Source organism: Mandrillus leucophaeus, unplaced genomic scaffold (assembly GCF_000951045.1).
Source record: "Mandrillus leucophaeus isolate KB7577 unplaced genomic scaffold, Mleu.le_1.0 Scaffold1194, whole genome shotgun sequence".
Lineage (NCBI taxonomy): Eukaryota > Metazoa > Chordata > Mammalia > Primates > Cercopithecidae > Mandrillus > Mandrillus leucophaeus.
In genome coordinates, this window is record NW_012100254.1 from 712,284 (window position 1) to 731,960 (window position 19,677).

The window sequence follows — 19,677 nt, forward strand, 5'->3', positions numbered from 1 at the left end:
TGAATTCTTTTTCTGAAAGGTCACATATCTCTGTTGCTCCAGGATTGGTTGGTCCCTGGTGCCTTGTTTAGTTCACTAGGTGAGGTAATATTTTCCTAGATTATCTTGATACTTGTAGATGTTTGTCTGTGTCTAGGCATTTAGCTATTAATTGTAAGAGTTAGGTATTGTAATCTTCACAGTCTGGGCTTGTTTGTACCTGTCCTTCTTAGAAAGGCTTTCTACATGTTCAAAAGGACTTGAGCGTTGTGATCTAAGCTCTATCTGCTTTAGGGGGCACCTCAAGCCCAGTAACAGTGTGATTCTTGCAGACTTGTAGAGGTACCACCTTGACAGTCTTGGACAAGATCCAGAAGAATTCTCTGGATTACCAGGCAAAGATTCCTGTTTTCTTCCCTTACTTTCTCCCAAACAGTCTCTTCTCTCTGTTTTGAGACACGTGGAGTTCCGGGTGGAGTGACACAAGCACCCCTGTGGCCACCAAGGACTGTGCTGGGTCAGATCTGACGCCAGCACAGCACTGGGTCTCACCCTTTCTGTAACCATTCCCTAGCTACCGCCTATGTTTGCTTAAGGCCCTGGGGCTCTACAATCAGCAGGTAACAAAGCAAGCCAGGCCTCCGTCATTCTTATCAGGGTGACAAGTTCCCCCAGGTCCCCAGAGGTGCTATCTGGGAGTCAGAGACTAGAGTCAAAAATCTCAGGAGTCTATCCTGTGTTCTGTGTTCTATTGTACTGCACCTGAGCTGGCACTCAAATCACAAGATGTAGACTTTCCCACTCTTTCCTCCCCTTTCCAAAGGCAGGAGAGCCTCATCAGATGGCTACCACCACCCCAAGCCCACAGAGAGTACTGCCACACTACTGCCAATGTTCCCAAGGGCTCTTCAGTCAACTTACAGTGAATGCTTCTAGGCCTGGGACTCACCCTTCAGGGCCATGGCCTCCATTGTGCCCCAGGGCAGGTTTAGAAATGTCATCCAAGAGCCAAGTCCTAGAATCAGGGACCCCAGGAGTCCAGTTGGTGCTGTACCCCATTGTGTCCAAGCTGGTACCTAAGGTGAAAAACAAAGTCCCCTTTATGTTTCCCTCCACTTTTCTCAAGCAGAAGAAGTCTCACCCCATAGCTACCATAGTCGGGAATGTGCTCAGTCTCATCTGAAGCCAGCAAGTCTCACAGTCTCACCCAAGGCCCTTGACATAGTACCTGGATATCATTGCTGGTTATTCAGGCCCAAGGGCTGTTCAGTTAGCCAGTGATGAATCCTGCCAAAACTGGGTTCTTCCCTTCAAGGCAACCGGTTCCCTTCTGACCCACGGGGTGCCTAGAAATGTCAATTGAGAGCTGGGACCCAGAAAGGGGGCCTCATGACTTACCATTGCCCTATCCTGAAGTGGCTGAGCTGGTATCCAAGATATAAGTCAAAGTCCTCCCTACTCTTTTGTCTCCACTCCTCAAGTGGATGGAAGGAGTCTCATTATTTTGAACCATCAGTTGTGCAGCGTGAGGTTAGAGGAGGGGTAATGCTGGCACCACTTTAGCTGCCTTGGTTGGTGACTCAGTATATTGTGTGTCCTCACACCCTAGTCTGCTGGCTCTGGGCCCAGTTCAACACTAGTACTTGCCTAGGAGTTGCAGTCCTTGTGGCCTAGACTGAATTTCAAGTTTACTGAGAACCCCAGAGCACTTCAGCCCACAGTGGTAAGTCTTGCAGAAACTCGTGTTCTGACTGTTGTTGTCAGTGACTCCCCTCTGGGTAGGGCTGGTTTAAATCTCCCTCCATGGGTGGGCATCAGGTGAATGTGTTCCAGTTTTGCTTTCTTCTATAACAAGGACAGTACTGATTTCAATGACTCACAATTGCTGTGCTCTCCCTCTCCCCAGCACACAAAACTGCTCTCTGCACCACACTGCCACCGCTGGGGGATTGGGGACAGGGTGACATCAGTGATTCAAGACTGTTTTTCCTACCTCTTCAGTGCCTCTTTCAGTAGTGTGAAGTTTCAGTAGTATGAACATGTGTGGCTGTTAACAATTTGCTCTGGAAGATGGAAGGAGGATAGAGCATCCCCAGGAGGAGCCCAGGCCTCAGCTGGGCCGGGAACATCGCATGACATACTCAGAAGTTGGCCTCTGCTCCTTTGCTCTGTGTTGGTCCATAAATTCGTGGGTAACTTCAGAAGTTTGTGGCTAGTTAGTCCAAATCCCTTTTGGTGCATCTGGGTTTAGTTATCTGCATTCCTGGCATTCAGCATAGTAACCTGGGTCGTAGGTTATACAGTCTTGTCCAGGATGAAATGAACTCCCCTAGCAGCAAGAGGAGAAGGCACCAAAGTCAGGAAGATGGGGCCTGGATTCATTTTCTGGATCTGCCATCCCAAAGCTATGTGGACTTGGGCAAGCTCCCCCACCTCCCTGAGCCTAAGATGCCTTCACTGACCATGTGAGGATAAGAACTCCAACCCCCTTGGCTTCCTCTGAGGCTTGAATGAGGTCCTATGTGTAAAGTGCCTGTCATAGCCCTGGTGCATGACATGGGTTCCCTTCCCTTGCACCTTAGCAGTGGAAGTGAGCTCCACATTTTTCAAGGGTACCTACTAGGGACTGACAGAGGACTCAGCGTGGTTTGGGAGATAATATTACTCTTGGTTTTCTAGCATGTATTTCTTAAGCACCAGCTCTGTGAAGAAACACACACACACCACTATGCCAGAACTACTGTGAACTCAAAAAGCATTGGGACATATTCTTCAAGTCTGAAAAAAGAGAAAGGAAAGGTAGATAAGGAAAGCAAGCAAACAAGAGATGTAGGAGAGTTTCGAGCAAGATACCAGCCATTTCAGAGAGCATGAGTGAGCTCTTCTTCAATTATCTTCCTCCTGCTCCTCCTCCTCTTCTACTAGTACTTCTATCACCATTGATAATAACAATATTTCCTGCAGGTGCAGGTCATTATTGCCAGTAAATCACCTTCTCTTGTGGGCTTCTTGCCACATGAGCAAGATGCGCAAGCCACAACAAACCATCATGATGGAGGACTCAGGCTTTGGAGTAGGACACCCGGAGTTGGTATATTGTCAAACTCACTAATCTCCAGACGTTTTTGTTTTGTTTTGTTTTGTTTTTGAGATGGAGTCTGGCTCTGTCGCCCAGGCTGGAGTGCAGTGGAACAATCTCAGCTCACTGCAACACCTGCCTCCTGGGTTCAAGTGATTCTCCTGCCTCAGCCTCCCTAGTAGCTGGGATTACAGGTGCCTGCCAACACGCCCAGCTAGTTTTTCTATTTTCAGTAGAGACGGAGTTTCACCGTGTTGATCAGGCTGGTCTCAAACTCCTGACCTAGTGATCTGCTCACCTCGGCCTCCCAAAGTGCAGACTTTATAATTATAATCTTACCTTAGAGAACTATCATGAGGAGTAAAGGAGGAGCCATAAGTTAAGTTCTCACCTTGGTGCCTGGCACATGATGAACTCACCATATGGACATTATTGTGGACATTATAGTTCATTCTGGAATGTGGCTGCCTGGATTGGAAGCTCAGCTCTTCTACTTATGCAACGTGTGGCCTAGGGTAAGTTAGTTAACCTCTCTGTGCCTAGTTTCCTTCTTAGGGTTTAATTATCTGTACTGCTAGCAATCAACGAGGTGGCCTTTTTCATTTTATTTCTTTCTAAAAATCCTAAAATAGGATCGTTGTGAGAAGTAAACTATATATATATATATAAAATACACTTATATTATATTACAAGAAGTATATTTCTTAGACTGTCAGCTTGCCTATAGGAAGCACTATATATGTGTTTGTGGTTATTCACATTTCTTGAATAAATAATCTGGGTGAATTGTGAATTTAACACCTACTAAGTGCCAGGCAGTGAACAAACTAAACCATCCCTACACTCATGAAGCTTACATTCATATGGAGAAAGAGCTAATAAACAAAATAGGATGCTAGATAAACAGAAAAGTGGTATGAGGTGTGCTGAAGGTGGAAATGGCGGGTTATCCTCCAACAGGAGACCTTTGGAGTGAAGGTCTGAAAGATGTGGAGGTGCAAGCCATGCAGGTGTCTGGGGAAGCACATCCCAGGGCAGTGATAAAAGATCAAAAATGCTATAGCTACCATCATCCTGCCATCACCCAGCCTGCTCAGGGTGGGTGCCCATCCAAGATCACTTTGGAAAGGTTAGGTGCTCAGCAAACAACCCTGCTCCCTAATAGCCTATGAATCCCATTAACGCCTAATGTGTGGAGGGTTTCTTTTATTTTTTAACCCTACCTCAGTTTATGACTGTGCATGTACACAAAGTGCAAAGGCTGTATGGTGAGAACATGCCTGGTGTGTTTGAGAAATACAGAGCCAAACACTATGGTTGGGTCAGAGTGAGCCCGGGGAAGCAGCAGGGGCACAGTCGAGGGAAATAGCCAGGAGGGGTGTGTGTGCAGATATTAGGATTGTCAAAGCCCTCATAATGACTCCGTCTTTTAAATGATTATATAGAGGCAGGTGTGGTGGCTCATGTCTGTAATGCCAGCACTTTGGGAGGCCGAGGAGGGAGGATTGATTGATCTAGGAGTTTGAGACTACAGTGAGCTATGATCACGCCGCTGTGCTCCAGCCTGGATGACAGAGTGAGACCCTGTCTCCATAAATAAATAATCATATGGAGCAGGTAGTACAGAAGGGTCAGTATCCACACTGCCAAAAACTAACGACCAAAGAAATGTACTGACCTGCCCTGGGAAATTCATGGCAGGAGACGCCTTAGAACCAGAAGGTGGCCCCTGAATGGGCAGTCTTTATACTGCACTGTGCTGTCTCCCACCCTGCTGAGGTCGTGAGAGACCTTTTCCTCACTCGATGCTCACAGCAACGCTACAGGACTGGTGTTAATATCTTCACTTTACAATAGAAGACACTGAGTCTTAGAAACGTTCAGTGCTTTGTTCGAAGTCACATAGGATTGGAACCGGATCTGTTGGACTTCAGAGGTCTTGTTCTTTCCATTAAAGCATGTGATATGAAATCTGAAAGACAGGCATTTGTGCCCTGAATCATCTATGCGGTGTCCATCTGGATGTTGGTGCCCTTTTTGGCCCCTCTACCCAGTGGCCTCTCTACTTACTTGTGGCTGCGCTTGTTCAGCTTTGTCACCATGACAACCATTCCTCTGTCAGAAACGCCCTGTCCTCAGTCTTGACTGACTCTCCCTGAATGAAAAGATCCTTCCATTCATACGTAAAATACAGAATTTATTCAGAAAAACCAGTCAGTACAATGTGTACTACAGGATATCACACTCGGCTCACATCACAGACATGGACTATATGACTTCACAATAAATTAGAGGGGAGGCAGCCGTTTACTCCCAGGAGGTCCTGCAGGCCCTTTCAGCAGATAGAGTTCAGTATCGATACGACAGTAGACTTTTTGACTATTTTCAAGTGGAATCAGACAGCCTGAGGCCAGCCAGTGGGACTGTCAGCTGCAAGGGCCCTTCCCCATCTCCTTCCCCTTCAAGGTGGGCCGTCTCCCACAGTAAACCGCACAGGAGATGTTCGTCACTGGATCGCTATACAGGTTCCTTGTCATCAGGCCGAGGACGTTACTTCATGATTCTTAGCAATCCAGGCTAGAAAGATGTCGAGCTCTCCTAGGGATTTGACGGCAGCAGAGCGGACTTCCAGCTGAAATCAGAGATCATTGTAAGAACCCACCTTTTTAGACCGTGTAATGGTTTTCAAGTCACTTTCTTCACATGCTGGTCCCCACAAGGTTTTGTTTTTTGTCGCGAAATATATTTGCATAACATGCAGACTCAGTATTATTTTCCTCACAGGCAACCAGTTTTTTTCCCCACAAACAACCAATTAAATCATGTTAGCTCCTTATAAACAAAACTTTAAAATTCTTCATTCTTTTCCCTCAGGTTTTTTTTTTTTTCCTCTGTTTTTCACAGGAAAAAAATCTGCCTTACTGGCCAGTTCTGCTGATTTTCTTCTCCACATCAGCTTGCTTTAGTGTTTCTGTTATCCCAGAACGTCTTCGTCCCTGTGGTGCTGGACAGCGGGTAGGGAGAGCATGTTGTCCCCATTTGACATATTAGAGCACTAAAGCCCCTAAGAGCAAGTGTCCTACCCAATGTCACACAGCCAGTTAGTAACAGAGTTGGAACTGAAACCCAAGTCTCCTGCCTTATTCCACCTCCTTCCCCAGCAGACTGAGTTCATGCTTTTAGCATGTCCTGCAGAGCCAGCCAGCGTGGGATTGAATCCTCCCTCTGCCATGCAATTGCAGTGTGAACTTAGTTTAGTTACTGCACCTGCTCGAGCCTCAGTTTCTTAATGTATCCAATGCAAATAATGCCTCATAGCATTGTTCTGAAGGACAAACGTGTAATACTTGTTGTGTGCCTAGAACAATAACTGGCTTATAGTAAGAACCATGTAATCCTTAGCTATTTCTATAACATTATCTTACAGAGCCTCTCCACAAAGAAGCAGAGCCCATAATAGGCTCCCCAACTCCTTGCTATTCAAAGCACTGGCATCATTTGACAGTATGATCTAAATGCAGAAACTCAGGCTCACCCCAGCCCTGCTGAGCCAGAATCTGCATTTTAACAAGATCTTCTGCTGATGCTCATGAAAAGCACTGCTTCTCCCTCTACATCCACGTGAGATGTGCATTTTACACCAACATTAACATGAGAATTGCCGTGTCTTCATCACTACACACAATATGGGGGGGGCAGGTAGTGATCGCAGTGACAGCATGCAGGTAACACGTTTTATGCATAATAGCTCACATTTCATGGGGGATCTTTGCTCCCTCTGTGTCATCCCATCTTAAGCAGTGGGTGCTTTCCCCAAATCATACAGGTCAGGCTTGATATACGAGAGTATGAGAAAATGGTGGAGGAATGATGGAGATGGGGAACCCAGGAGGTTAGCAAATGAGGTAAGGTCAAAACTCTCTTTACAGACACAGAGAATTGAGGCCTGCCCACAATGACTGCTTATAGAGTGAATGTATGAATTAAAGTGGAGAGGAGGCTGAAGGACTGGCACCCTCCTGATCTACCTCTCATCTTCCATCTTCCCCATCCTCTTCCCAGATCTTACCTGATCATAGTTGTCGTGGATGACTCTGGTGACATTGGTAGCTTCCTGCCTGCAGTGACACTGCCTCTGTTCCTGCTGTGATAAAGTGGAGGAAGCTCCTATCAGAGGACATGTTCCACTCGGGCCCTCTCTTATTCCTACCTGCCCGCATGAGAAGTGACATTTCTCCTCCCTCCCACAGTGAGAGGCAGATGAGTAAACTCAGGTGGGAACAGCCATGGAAGAACAGAGCTTGTTTGTAGAATCACCTGCATCTGCCCACGCCTTTTGTTTTTTCTGCATTTAGAGCCCATCGGACTGTCAGCACTAGGAAAGCAGGCACCATATCTGTCTTATCACCACTCTGAGTGCTGCCTCCCACAGGGTAGGCACTCAATGAACATCTGTTAAATATTAATTAGATAATTAATATTTAACCAATTATTAATTAAATAACTGGTTAGATGAATTCGTTTGAGTCTATTATCATATTAATGCAAGTAGGGCAGGGACCGTCAACCCTTCTAACAATTTCAGAATCTGAGGCACAGAGAGGTGAAGTCACTTGACACAAAGTCTCACAGGAAATCATTAGCAGGAATGGGGCTAGAGCCCCGATTCTCTCCTGGTCTAAGTTTTTGTTGCTTTGTGTTGGTTTTGTTTCTGATGTTGGATTTGAATAGATTGCAATGAATTTCTAGGTGACCTTTAGGGATAGGCCATACGAAGGACCTACCCAGAAGTTTATTGATGTAAAGACACCAAAGGGCCAGAAATAAAGAAACCAGGGGTATGCTTATAGTAGAACTGGTGTCCCTGCCATGCCTCTTACTAAGGAATATGTTGACATAAGTCAGTCATCACCCCAGGAGGGTTATCTAGGAGGAGACCGTCTGAGGAGTTGTCAGCAGGCAGGGAGCCCTGGGGAAGCAATGGCCACTGGGAGAGGTTCTCAACAGTTCTCCACGTGGACGTGGGCAGAGAATTTCCTTTGACTCCAAGCACCATATCAGGAGGCCGATGGGGGCCAGCACGTCCTGGCCTCTCCCGGGGCAGAAGGGGAGCAGATGCTGGAATCCTGACCCAGTGACTCACACATTGCCGCAGAGTTTTCTGCATGTAGAGGAAAGAGTTGGCAATGCTGCTGATTTTTCTCAAGATTTTGGGGTTTGGCTCCTGATGATCCTTGAACACCCTGTCCACATAGAACGCCAGGAGGTTCTTGGTCACGCAGCACACATCTAAGGGCTACAAACACAAATTAGAGAAACACTGGAGGCCTATTCTCTCATTATGTTAGAGACCGGGGCAGTCCATTTGAGTGGGGTCAGCAACACATGAGAGAACTAAAAGTCATTTTGGAAAACTTTGTAATGGTCTCAGAGTGTTCATCCTCTCTTATTCCCAGCAAAACTACTTATGACAAAAATGGTGAGAAGAGATTCCAGTTCTCCCCGTTCTTTTGTATGGCCGAGAAATACATTTACCAAGGATGGGGCCCAGAATCCATCATAGACTGATTCTCTCTACAGTATCCCTAGCGTGTCATCACTAACTTCCACTTAAATCTTTCCAGGAACCAGTAGCCTCCTTTTTAAAAGGACTGATGGCTGAGCAGCTTTTTGGAAAAGGACTTCCTTACATTACAGGGGCTGAAGTCGGCCTCTCTGTTACGTCTCCTGTCTGGCAACACACAAGGGCTATTACATGCCAGTCATCCTGCTAGGTATGCATTCCTCCAACTGTAATCATACTGCATTCACTCTGGCCACCTTACTCTGGGCCACGCTGCTTAGCTCTCCTCTAGTTTGTCCTTTTACAACCAGAAGGAGCACTGGAATGAGGCTGAGATTCGCAAGAAGGGAGACCGACAGCTGCAGAAATGGGCATATTTGGGTAGGTCTGCAGCCTGCAGAGTGCAGATGTCCCAAAAAGATAGTCTCTAAATTCCCAGGCACAGCCCAGAGAAGTTGGCTAGACAGTTTCCTTCTAGAAGTTTGCCTGCCATCTGCCCTGAGAGCCAGTTACTCTGCAGAAGATACACTGTTCAGTCTAAGCAGGGAGTGTTTAACGGTGGGACAGCACATCTGTCTTCATTCAAGAAGCAAAGCCTCCTTGGCCCCAGTGGCAGCTTTTCCTAGATGGCAACACAAAAACCCTTCTCCTCCTTCACTTTTGCTGATTCCCTTAACCAGAAGGGCAAAATGTTACACTCCTCTGCCCTATCAAAGACTGTGGTACTGGAAAAAGGAACACTGCAGAAAAAAGGAAGGTGGGGCTGAGAAAGGAAGGGAGGGAGAGAGGAAGGGAGGAAGAGAGGAAGGGAGGGAGAGAGGAAGGGAAGGAAAGGGAAGGGAAGGGAAGGGAAGGGAAGGGAAGGGAAGGGAAGGGAAGGATAAAGACCTGAATCCTTATTGACTCCTTTCCTTATTCCACATGAGCTACTTCCCAACCTTGAGAGGAGAAAGAATCTGAAGATGGGGGCATACGCTTGGGAGTCTATTCCTAGCTCTGCCACTAACTCGTCATGCTCCCTCCCAAGGTCTCACTGTCCTCATTTGAAAATGATGGTTTTGGAATAGATGATCTTTTGGGTTCCTTCCAGCTGTCGTATCTTATGTGTCTATAATACAGTTGGCTAGAATTTTATTTAGTAAGTGGCTACATCTCTTCACCACAAATAAATCACTGCTTAGAAGAATTATGAAGGGGTGTGTGTGTGTCTCTCTCACGTATGCAGAGAAACCTGAGAAAAAAGTAACTCAATACAAATATACCTCACACTCTGTCATATAAAATCCCCCCTAAAACTGGTCTGTCTAGAATACTTCCCAGGACTAGAGAAGCTCACTTTTAAAGGCATCTCTCATGGGCCTTTTTGTAAAATGAATGATCACCTGATAAGCCAGCTATTTTGTAACATACTCTCGTCACCTCCTGTCTAGATGGTTGGACTGATCTTCTCACTGGCTTTCCTGCCTCACGTTGTCCATTGTAAGAACAGCACCAGATTGTCTTCCTAAAACAATTTATGATCATATAACTTTGGGCTCAAAAATTTCAGTGACTCTTTATTGCTGCTATTATTTTCTTTTATTCTTTTATACCTCCATGGAGCCTTCCAAAATTACCCCTAAGCCACAGAAATCCTAATCCCCTCTGAGCACTGGGCGCCCCCAATCACTCTCTAGGAAGTGGCACTTCTTTGGGTCCTCCCAGCGGTTCCAAGTCCTTGGGACATTAGTGTGCCCTAACACACATTCTTTTATTCTTTATGGGCATCTCAATCTGGCGCCCAGGCTGGAGTGCAGTGACACAATCATGGCTCACTGCAGCTTTCACCTCCCAGGCTCAAGCAATTCTCCCATCTCAGCCCCCCAAGTAGCTGGGACTACAGTTGCATGCCACTATGACCTGCTAATTGTTTTGTTTTGTTTTGTTTTGTTTTGTTTTGTTTTGGAGACAAGGTCTTGCTATGTTGCCCAGGCTGGTTTCAAGCTCCTGACCTCAAGCAATCCTACCCGCCTCAGCCTCCCAAAATGCTGAAACTGTAGGCATAAACCACTGCACCCAGCCTATTGCCTGTATTATAAGCCTGAGGCTCAGCCTGGCTCCAGGGACCTTTATAAAATGACTCCAAGGTATTTTTTTGCCTCATCTCCCACCACTCACTTACATGTCCTTCGGGTCACAAACCTGGTCACCTCTCTGTCCAACCTTCACTGATCTTACAGCCATTATCTTATCTTGCCCAAATACCTTCCTCCTTCTTATCCACTGATCTATAACCTCCTCAGGTTTTAAGTCACTGTTTTCTTAGCTACCTCCATGGGACCTTCCAAAATTAGCCCTAAGCCAGAGAAATCCTGTCCCCTCTGAGCACTGGGCACCCCCAATCACTCTCTAGGAAGTGGCACTTCTTTCATTCCTCCCAGGGGTTGCATGTCCCTGGGACACCAGCGTGCCCTAACACATCATCTGACAAAGAAGAAGCCTGATGCATTTAGAGTACATTGGAGATTAGGAAATAGAAGGTGACAATGTAGGGATTTCCTTCTCAGCCCAGAGCCATTTAGACATGAAGATAAAAATATTAGAAAAAGCAGACATAGGCCAATACCTTAATGATCTGCAGAGTCTCCAATGTGGACAGGATAGTGACATTTGGGAAGGTGTCCTTAGCTTGCTATGGAGGGAAACATAAGAACAGACATAAGCAATCAGTATCCTATGTTCTTCTGAGATGCAAAAGGCAATGAGAAAGAACTCATTTTCAAGCTAAGATGTAAGGGGAGGTATACCCCATCACCCACACCTTTACACCAACCCATACTCACGATGGCTCTTTTGATTTCTTGGAAACTGTCTTCTATATGGTCCATGTCTGTGGAAATCAGACATCTCCTGAAACCATGGTTGTCTACTGAGCACAACATCAGTATTGTACCCAGGAGCCAAAGGGAAACACACTGTAACTTCATGCCTGCACAAAGGAGAGGAAGTCAGCTGTCCAGCTAAGAGTGGAGGGCAATGAAAGAGAAGACCCCTGATTGATGCCCCCTTCCAGCCCCAAAGGCAGGCCAGGTGGAATACAAGAAAACAAGACTAAATACTTCAGCCTTGAGGAGTTTCGGGGGTATGTGTCTCCTCTGGTTTTCTTGAGTCAACTGGATATGAGTTCTTCTCCACCCTTACCCCATGCCCCCACCTCCACCCCAGAAAGTATGATACACCACTCTCTTAAGTCCCAGGAAGCATACTTGTGTGCATATCACTCTCCTATGACTCAACACAGCCTCCTTTGTCAACAGGGGTGAAAAGCATTGTTTTTAATAAATTAAGTAGGAAAAGCAGGGTTGGTAAAATGCCCTAGGAATTGGGCAACAGATGTGAAAAACCATAAAAACACACTTGGTTTTTGATGTTTACCCCCAAAATAAGTAACACCCTTTTATTATAAACCTCAAGAGTGTATCTGCTTAAAATCATTTGTTTGAAGCCAGCTATGGAGATTTCATCTTCTGGAGAGAGTGGGAAAGGGAGACACAAGGCATCTTCAAGAACTAATTAGCCACAACGAGGAGCTAGGGGAAGATGCCAATGGTAGAGGGCAGCTTGGCAACTTCCCGTCCGTCATCCGCTGAGCCAAAGGGTATAAGCAGCATGTTTGCAGCTAGCTGCTTCATAGCCAGGGCCAGGCCCTGAGAGGTTTGCTGCCTCTTCTCATTCTCTTACCCTTCTTGCCTCTGTCTTTCTTGCTGCCTCTTCATTTAACCACTTTCTATTGTGCCATATAATGCACGCAGAGGAAAGTGCATAAAATATAATGGTACAGCTTATGGGGTTATCTCTGCTTTCACCCACATTTCCCAAGCTTATAAATAGAGCTTAGCCTTAACGCACGTCTTATGACAACACATGTGACGAGAGCAGCCCTCTGCTATGCACTTTGCATGATGCCCACTGAGATCTCCCGTTTACAGCTGTGTGTGCCAAGGTAAGTGTATCATGTGTGGCCATGGAGGAGAGGAGGGCATCAGACCCAGGGAGCCAGCTGCGGGGACTGCAGAGCTATAGTTAGAGCTGCTGTAACTCATACATGTGAGTGTGAACCCCAGCTGCCCCCACTCCCTATGCCTTCCTCAGGATTCCCAGTTCCTTCTCTGGAAAGTCAGGAAACAGGAAATCCTGTTTAGAAACCATTTTTGCCTTGTCTCTCCGTAACTGGGCATCATTCCCAGGAAATAGACAGGTGTATGCTGAGACCTTACCACGTGGCAGGCATTAGGCCAAAGAGCTCCCTTCCTCTTTTATCAACCTTTCTTTCTGGCTAAACAAAGATGGGCCCCATTGCCAGGGAAGTTTGTAGAGAGTCCCCCAGAGCTCTGTCCCCTCGGAAGGCTACTGGGGTGCTTCTAGAAAGCCAAGAAAGAGAGTGCGGTTTTTCTTCTGACAAGACAACTCTCAGAAGCAGTGGGATACTGCCTGCTCATCCCATGCTAGGAGACTTGCGCATTTTGTGGAGGAGAAAGATGCCTCCCTTAGCTTGGTGAGGCAATGCCAGACATCTTGGCTATTTCAGATATTAGTAGTAGGTAACATTTATCCTACGTGCCATGTGCATTGGGCACTGTCCCAAGAATTTTACGTAATTTTCTCATTTAATGCTCACAACCACCCTGTGAGGTAGGCTCTGTTTCTGTTCCCATTTTACCAAGAAAATGAAGTAACTTGCCCAGGCCAGGGTTTGAGGGAAGGCGGGCCAGTCCCTGAGCTGGCTCTCTTTACTGCTACTCTACCCCACTAACAACACTGTTTCCCTCTGGCATCACAGCCTGGAATCCCAGTAGCTCCCCTGACACCAGACAGACAGGAACCCATTTATGAACCGGTGGTGCTTCTTACATTTAAAAAGACATTTAACGTTGCAAAGGATTAAACAATGATAACACATTACAAAGTGCCCAACACAGTTCTTGGAACAAAAAAGCAATAGTAAAGACATTAGATTCCTTACCTTTCCTTCCTTCCCTCCTTCTTTCCCACCCTCTATCTCTTCTCATTGAAACTAAGATACTAGAAAATTCACCTCTTCTATAGAGTATCTCTTCCCGTTCTATCAAATGCCCAGCATCTGGAACATCATAGCCACACACAATGGTAACAGGTCACCTCCCTGCGGCCATGAAGGAGGAGAGCTAGCATGGCGGTGCATATGAGCTCCTGACGATGGACAGCATGAGCCTCACCTCTCACTTGGTGCTTGCGGGCTGCTCCTTGTGTCTCCTCTCAGTGCTCTCTGCCATTTGGAAAGGGCTGGTCATTTTTATTCAGGTGGATAAGAGGAAATGCTGTCAAGATTTGCTGGGTGGATCCACCTTGGGGAGATTGTTTTTTCCCTTGTTTTCTTAGTATCGTATTTCCTTAATTGTTTTCTTTCTTCTTTAAGATATAGCTGATTAATCATTATTATGAAATGCCTTTCTTCTGGGTCTTGACATGCAACTTCTAGGAAAAATAAACTCCCCATTTCCATGCAAATGAGAATTTTTTGCAATTCTGTGTCCATCAGAAAAATCCAAGTTAGGTCACTTTCCTGATAGCTGTGGCACGTTACCAACTGTACCCTGCAGGCCAACTCATGAAAGCACTCTCAGTCAGCCACACCCTGCAGCAGCGAACCTGTGAGGCTCTGCAGGTGCCTCTGGCTCCAGCATGATCCAGCTCTCCAATGCCTCCGGCAGCTATGAGTGTCTGCCATGTGCCAGGTGCTAGCTAACTGCTTTACCTGCATTATTTTGTTGAACTTCAGGAGGAACAGTTTTTCCCTTCATAAAGCAAGGATTTCTTTGCACATCATCTCTTTCACCTTCGTCTTGTCCCCTGGAGAGTTCTCTCATTCTTGATTAATGCAGAGAGAGAGAAAATGAGACTGGAAAGAAGAGAGGTTTAAGAGAAGCCAGTGGCAGAGCCAGGACCTGAAATCCTTATTCTTGGGCTAGAAGACTCTCTATCTAAATTACCTTTTTACATAAACTCTTTACCATGAAGTTCTCTAGGGATCAGGGTTTGGGGCAATGAAAAGACAGGGTGTAAACAGTTTATTCCCATTAAATAAAATTTCCAGGAGGTGATTGGTTTGGACTGAGTTACTGCACAAGGCCAATAGGCCAAACCGAAATGGAATCACTCATGCTGAATGAAGTTCCACACCACCAAGCTCAACGTAAATTGTTTATCTAACCTTCTGAGAAATCAGGAGAGAGAAAGATAATAGCCAAATCCTCAAGCGAGCCAGTTTTAACCAGCATATAAGGAAGTCTCCTCTGCTCTAACCTTTACAAGGAAAGTAGCTTTAAATGACCAATCTGCTTTTTGTTCTCTGTTTCTGCTTCCTCCAGCCCTTGTCTGCCTATAAAACCACTCTCCTCTGTCAGCTCATGGGGCCACTACTCATTCTATTTCTATAAAATGGGATATTGCCTGATTCTAGGATTGCAAATAAAAGCCAATTAAGATCTTTAAACTAAATGTGTTGTAATTTTGTCTTTTGACATCCCCAAACACAGACTCTCAGAATAAATGGAGCTTGTTTTTAACCAAATGAAGTGACCTTGGGATGAAATGTGATTGTGAGACCCCATTGGGGTGGTACAAACCCTGCCCCTGCAGCCAGATTCAGGAGACAGAGAGGGCGACAGGGCACCGGCAAAGAAGGAAAAGGGACAGGAAGGATTGGGGTCTTTTATGGGACAGGTGCAAGGGAAAGAAACCCCAGGGACTTGATGTCTTGTGGTCCAGCATCTTGGACATAATAAAATGATAAGTGTTGAGGGAAGTGGTAGACTGTAGCGGTTCACAATGTAGTTCTGAATTTAAACCCTGGCTCTCTCTCTTCTCTTCTCTCTTGTCTCCCTTCTCTTCTTGGTAGCATGCCACAGCTCTCAAGAAAGTGACTTAATGTGGATTTTTCTGTATGAACAAAGAATTGCAAAAAATTCTCATTTGCATGGAGATGGGGAGTTTATCATTTTTCCTAGAAGCTACATGTCAAGACCCAGAAGAAAGAGGCATTTCATAATAATGATTAATCAGCTATATCTTAAAGAAGAAGGAAAATGATTAAGGAAAGAAGATGAGGGTATGGCCAGGTAGGTACCCTCTCTGCCTGGCTCAGAGAGGGTACCATGCCTATTGCCTTCTGTGGGAATGAGGCTTCATGGAGTTGAGCAATATGTGGCCCTATTGCAGAGTCTGGATAAAATGCATTAGGTCTATAGACACTGGACAAGCTACTTAAAGCCTTTCTGAAGCTCCATAAAATAGGTAAAATAAACTGTGAGGATTTCAATGAGCTAATGGACCTGTATCATAGTAAGTACTCCTTAATAAATATTATGTTGTTCTAAGCTGTGTGCCAGGCACCTGGAAAAGGAGAAGACATCTTTGCTAGGAGCTAATGGACATCTTTCTGCTCCTTTGGAGAGGGGGCAAAGAGCCACTCTTGACATCGGGAATCTCCCCTATCCCCACCCTTGTTTCCCCCAGAGGGGTCGAATGGAGGGAGGTCGGTGCTGTTTTCCCAGCAGGGCCTGAGCTGCCTGGCTCAGAGTCCCTCTGCACATGTGAAAAGAGCAGTTCAGAGCCCAGCCACACATGTGAGAGGATTTACAACACTGTCCTTGCTGAGTCTCACCCCACATTCACCCCTTGTGCTCAGACTATATGTTCTGACCCAGCTTTCATTTCAGGGCAAATATGTCATACCAGGAAGCTTGCAGGGGAAGGGAATAAGTGATGTGTTTATAACTCCGCTTCCGGCATGCAGTGTACCATAATCGCCGGTACTGGTAGCCTGGTAGCTGGGTTGACTGGCTCTACTTTCTATGGCTGTCAGACTGAAGGCAAGCCACTTAATCTCAGTGCCTGTTTACTCATCTGTCAAATGGTACACATCATGTCTACTGCACATTCACCTTGTAGGCACAGCATGAAGATAAAGTGATTACACGTAAGTCCTCAGCACAGTGCCTGGCACATAATAAGCACTTTGAAAATGATGACATTTATTATCAATTTTACAATTCCCTTTAGAGTTCCTAAATCAGGAAGAAGGAACGATAAGAAATAAGTTCTCTTCATATTAAACCTTGCTACCTGACCCCTAATATCAAAAATAAAATATAGATTGAGATAGAATGGCATCTTTCCCAGGATTGCAATTAAATTATGAATCTGGTCTCCAGACATATGGTTGCATCTCGCCTTAGAATTGGGACTTTTGGTACCAATGGACCCACCATTGAGATATCAGAGCTCAATTTTCCGCTTGTTAAGTAGGAAAGCAGAAAGAATGTGAAGCAAGATTGGCGAGCCAGAATGGAGAATGCTCTGAGTTTGATATGTTCTGGACACAACTCTCTCATATCTTCCAATTCCTTATCCCCACCTAACATGCACTCCAACCTCATGAATTTTTCATAGTGATGCCAAGGCAATTTCCTTCCCTTAAAAGAGTTGATTCTGGCCATTCCTAAGTACTTAGTCCTGGAGCACATACAAAAATTGCATAATTCCAGAGGGTACCATGCTTATTGCCTTCTATGGGAATGAGGCTCCATGGAATTGAGCAATGTGTGGCCCTATTGCAGGATTTGGATGAAATGCATTAGATCTATATGAGTAATTTTGGTTAGATTTGAGAAAGAACCTGTCATTATGAGGACTATAAAACACTAAGAAGTATGACTGAGAACGAATTTGTAAAAGAAAGAAATATAGGCTGGGCACGGTGACTCACGCCTGTAATCCCAGCACTTTGGGAGGCTGAGGCGGGCAGATCACGAGGTCAGGATATCAAGACCATCCTAGCCAACATGGTAAAACCCCATCTCTACTAAAAATACAAAAAATTAGCTGGGCGTGGTGGCAGGAGCCTGTAATCCCAGCAACTTGGGAGGCTGAGGTGGGAGAATGGTGTGAACCCGGGAAGCAGAGCTTGCAGTGAGCCAAGACCGCACCACTGCACTCCAGCCTGGGTGACAGAGCAAGACTCCGTCTCAAAAATATATATATACACACACTATATATGTATATATAATATATGTATATATTATATATATTACTGATAATGATGGATAGGTATTTTATTTGGGAAACTAATAGGGATTTTAAAACAGAATATATAAATGTTTAGATGTCTTGGTAAATATATCTAGATCATAATGATGTGTGTGAACTTGAGTGTAGCTTTGAAAATAAAACCAAAAAAAAGATGAGAAAAAGAACTGGGAAATTTAAACCTAAAAAAGTTTCTCCTTTGTTTAGTTTTTGTTTTTTTATCTTTTGTCTCTCTTTTATTCTTCATTTTCAGTGGGGTTGGCTCTCCTTTGTTGTGATATTTGGAAATGAGAGTCAGAAAATATAACAGAGAGAACTCAGTTCAATGTTCGCATTACAGGGATGAAGAAATAGAGAAGTGAACCAGTCCTCCATGGCACAGCAAGGAAGTGGCACGACTGCTCTCAAACTTCTCTCTCCTCACCTCTGGCTCAGCACCCTTTCTAACCCCATGCTGCCCTTTCACTCTGGGATTAGGTGGAGTGGAAAGGAACCTAGACTTGTGAGGGACCTCAAGCCCATTCAGCAGGGGAGGTGACGTAACTCTCCCAAGCCACGCTGTTCTGACTTGTCATTACCCAGGAAGCTGATGACCTAAGGAAATCCAAACTGGCCACACCTGTGCTCCTGGGGAGGGAAGCACAAATCCACATTGGGCACCTATGCCACTTCAGCCTGGACTTCCTTCTCCTTCTCCTTTTTTGCCCACAGGGCTCTCAGTCAAAACCTGTTCAAAGCCTCAGGCCCCGGGTGACATATCTTATGTCAATGGCTCTGTAGCTCAAATGTTGTGAAAGAGCCCCAGTGGAGATGGGATGGAGGGATAGGTAATGGAAAGAGCCCAATTGATGCCTCCCCATTCCTCTCCTGAACAATCCACTCTTCCCTAGGCAGGTGGACTTTCTAAAATGCAAACCCAGTCTTGGAACTCTCCAGTCTAAAACTCCCAGCATAACGCCCTGGGGCCTCCCAGTAGCAGAAAATCTGCTCCCCACAACATCCAGACCCATCGCAGCCTGGACCTTGCCTACATTTTCCACCTCATCTCTCTTGCAGGTCTCCTACACCTCACAGGCTCATCTCACCTAGAAAGCCCTCCCTGGCTCTTCTACCTTGCAAACACCAACATAACGTCAAGACCTAGCTCCAGTGTGACTTCCTTTGTTAAACTTCTCCCCTCTTCCTTTCCTCTCCCCATCCCCCTCCTCCTCCTCCCCACTTCAACTCTGGTTGAGTTGACCACTACTTTCGTTTTTTATATTCCCACTAGATACAAGATGCACATTTAACTTTGAATTTCAGACGAAAACATCTCAGTGTTTATCTACCTGAAATTCCAAGTTAACTGGGGGTCTTGTATTTGTATTTGCTAAATCTAGCAACTGCTACAGCTCAAACAATTGGGTGGGGAGGGTCCTTTTAAGAAATTGAATTCAGGCTGGGCACAGTGGCTTACACCTGTAATCTCTGCACTTTGGGAAGCCGAGGTGGGAGGATCCCTTGAGACCAAGAGTTTGAGACCAGTATGGGCAACAAAGCGAGACCACATCTCTTAAAAAAAAAAAAAGCTGTGTGTGTTGGCACATGCCTGCCTGTAGTCCTCGTGCACACCTGTCGTCAGGAAGTCGGAGCAGGACAATTGCTTGAGGTCAGGAGTTGAAGACTGCAGTCTGCTATAATTGCACCATTGCACTCCAGCCTAGGCAACAGAGTGAGACCCCATCTGGGGAAAAAAAATTGAATTCAAAAATAGAAGTACAAAAGTAGAGACAAAAGTAAATGTTTATTTAGAAAGAGAAATTACAACAAATTACAAATTCATAAAACTTAACAAATACCACAAACACCATAAAATCCAGAAAAAAACATTTTTATTCATTAACTTCTGACAACTTTTTGTTTCCTTCTTCTATGTGAATACTTTTTTTATTGTTATTTTCTATAGAGAGAA

At 45.4% G+C, this 19,677-nt stretch overlaps 1 protein-coding gene across 2 annotated transcripts; it reads right to left on the minus strand.

Moving 5' to 3' along the window:
* Positions 1-5,234: 5,234 nt before the first annotated feature.
* IL19 (interleukin 19) lies at positions 5,235-19,425 on the minus strand. 2 transcript variants are annotated; one of them, XM_011967085.1, is made up of 7 exons: positions 19,185-19,425; positions 13,856-14,538; positions 11,444-11,589; positions 11,227-11,292; positions 8,202-8,354; positions 7,128-7,202; positions 5,235-5,690 (listed from the first exon to the last, which is right to left on the minus strand). In XM_011967085.1, exons 3-7 carry the CDS (start codon positions 11,585-11,587, stop codon positions 5,595-5,597), a joined length of 534 nt encoding a protein of 177 aa, XP_011822475.1. In that variant the 5' UTR covers positions 11,588-11,589; positions 13,856-14,538; positions 19,185-19,425; the 3' UTR covers positions 5,235-5,594. The 2 variants fall into 2 exon arrangements, with proteins under 2 accessions (XP_011822475.1, XP_011822467.1); XM_011967077.1 differs by lacking the exons at positions 5,235-5,690; positions 7,128-7,202; positions 13,856-14,538; positions 19,185-19,425 and having other exon boundaries at positions 7,557-8,354; positions 11,444-11,587.
* Positions 19,426-19,677: the final 252 nt, after the last annotated feature.

What these genes read in the sequence shown, in the direction of transcription:
- IL19 (XM_011967077.1), bottom strand. Translation starts at nt 11,587, where the DNA reads ATGAAGTTACAGTGTGTTTCCCTTTGGCTCCTGGGTACAATACTGATG. An exon ending in AAGAAATCAAAAGAGCCATC is followed by an intron (nt 11,293 to 11,443) that starts GTGAGTATGGGT and finishes TTCCCTCCATAG; the next exon opens with CAAGCTAAGGACACCTTCCC. An exon ending in AGACTCTGCAGATCATTAAG is followed by an intron (nt 8,355 to 11,226) that starts GTATTGGCCTAT and finishes TTGTGTTTGTAG; the next exon opens with CCCTTAGATGTGTGCTGCGT.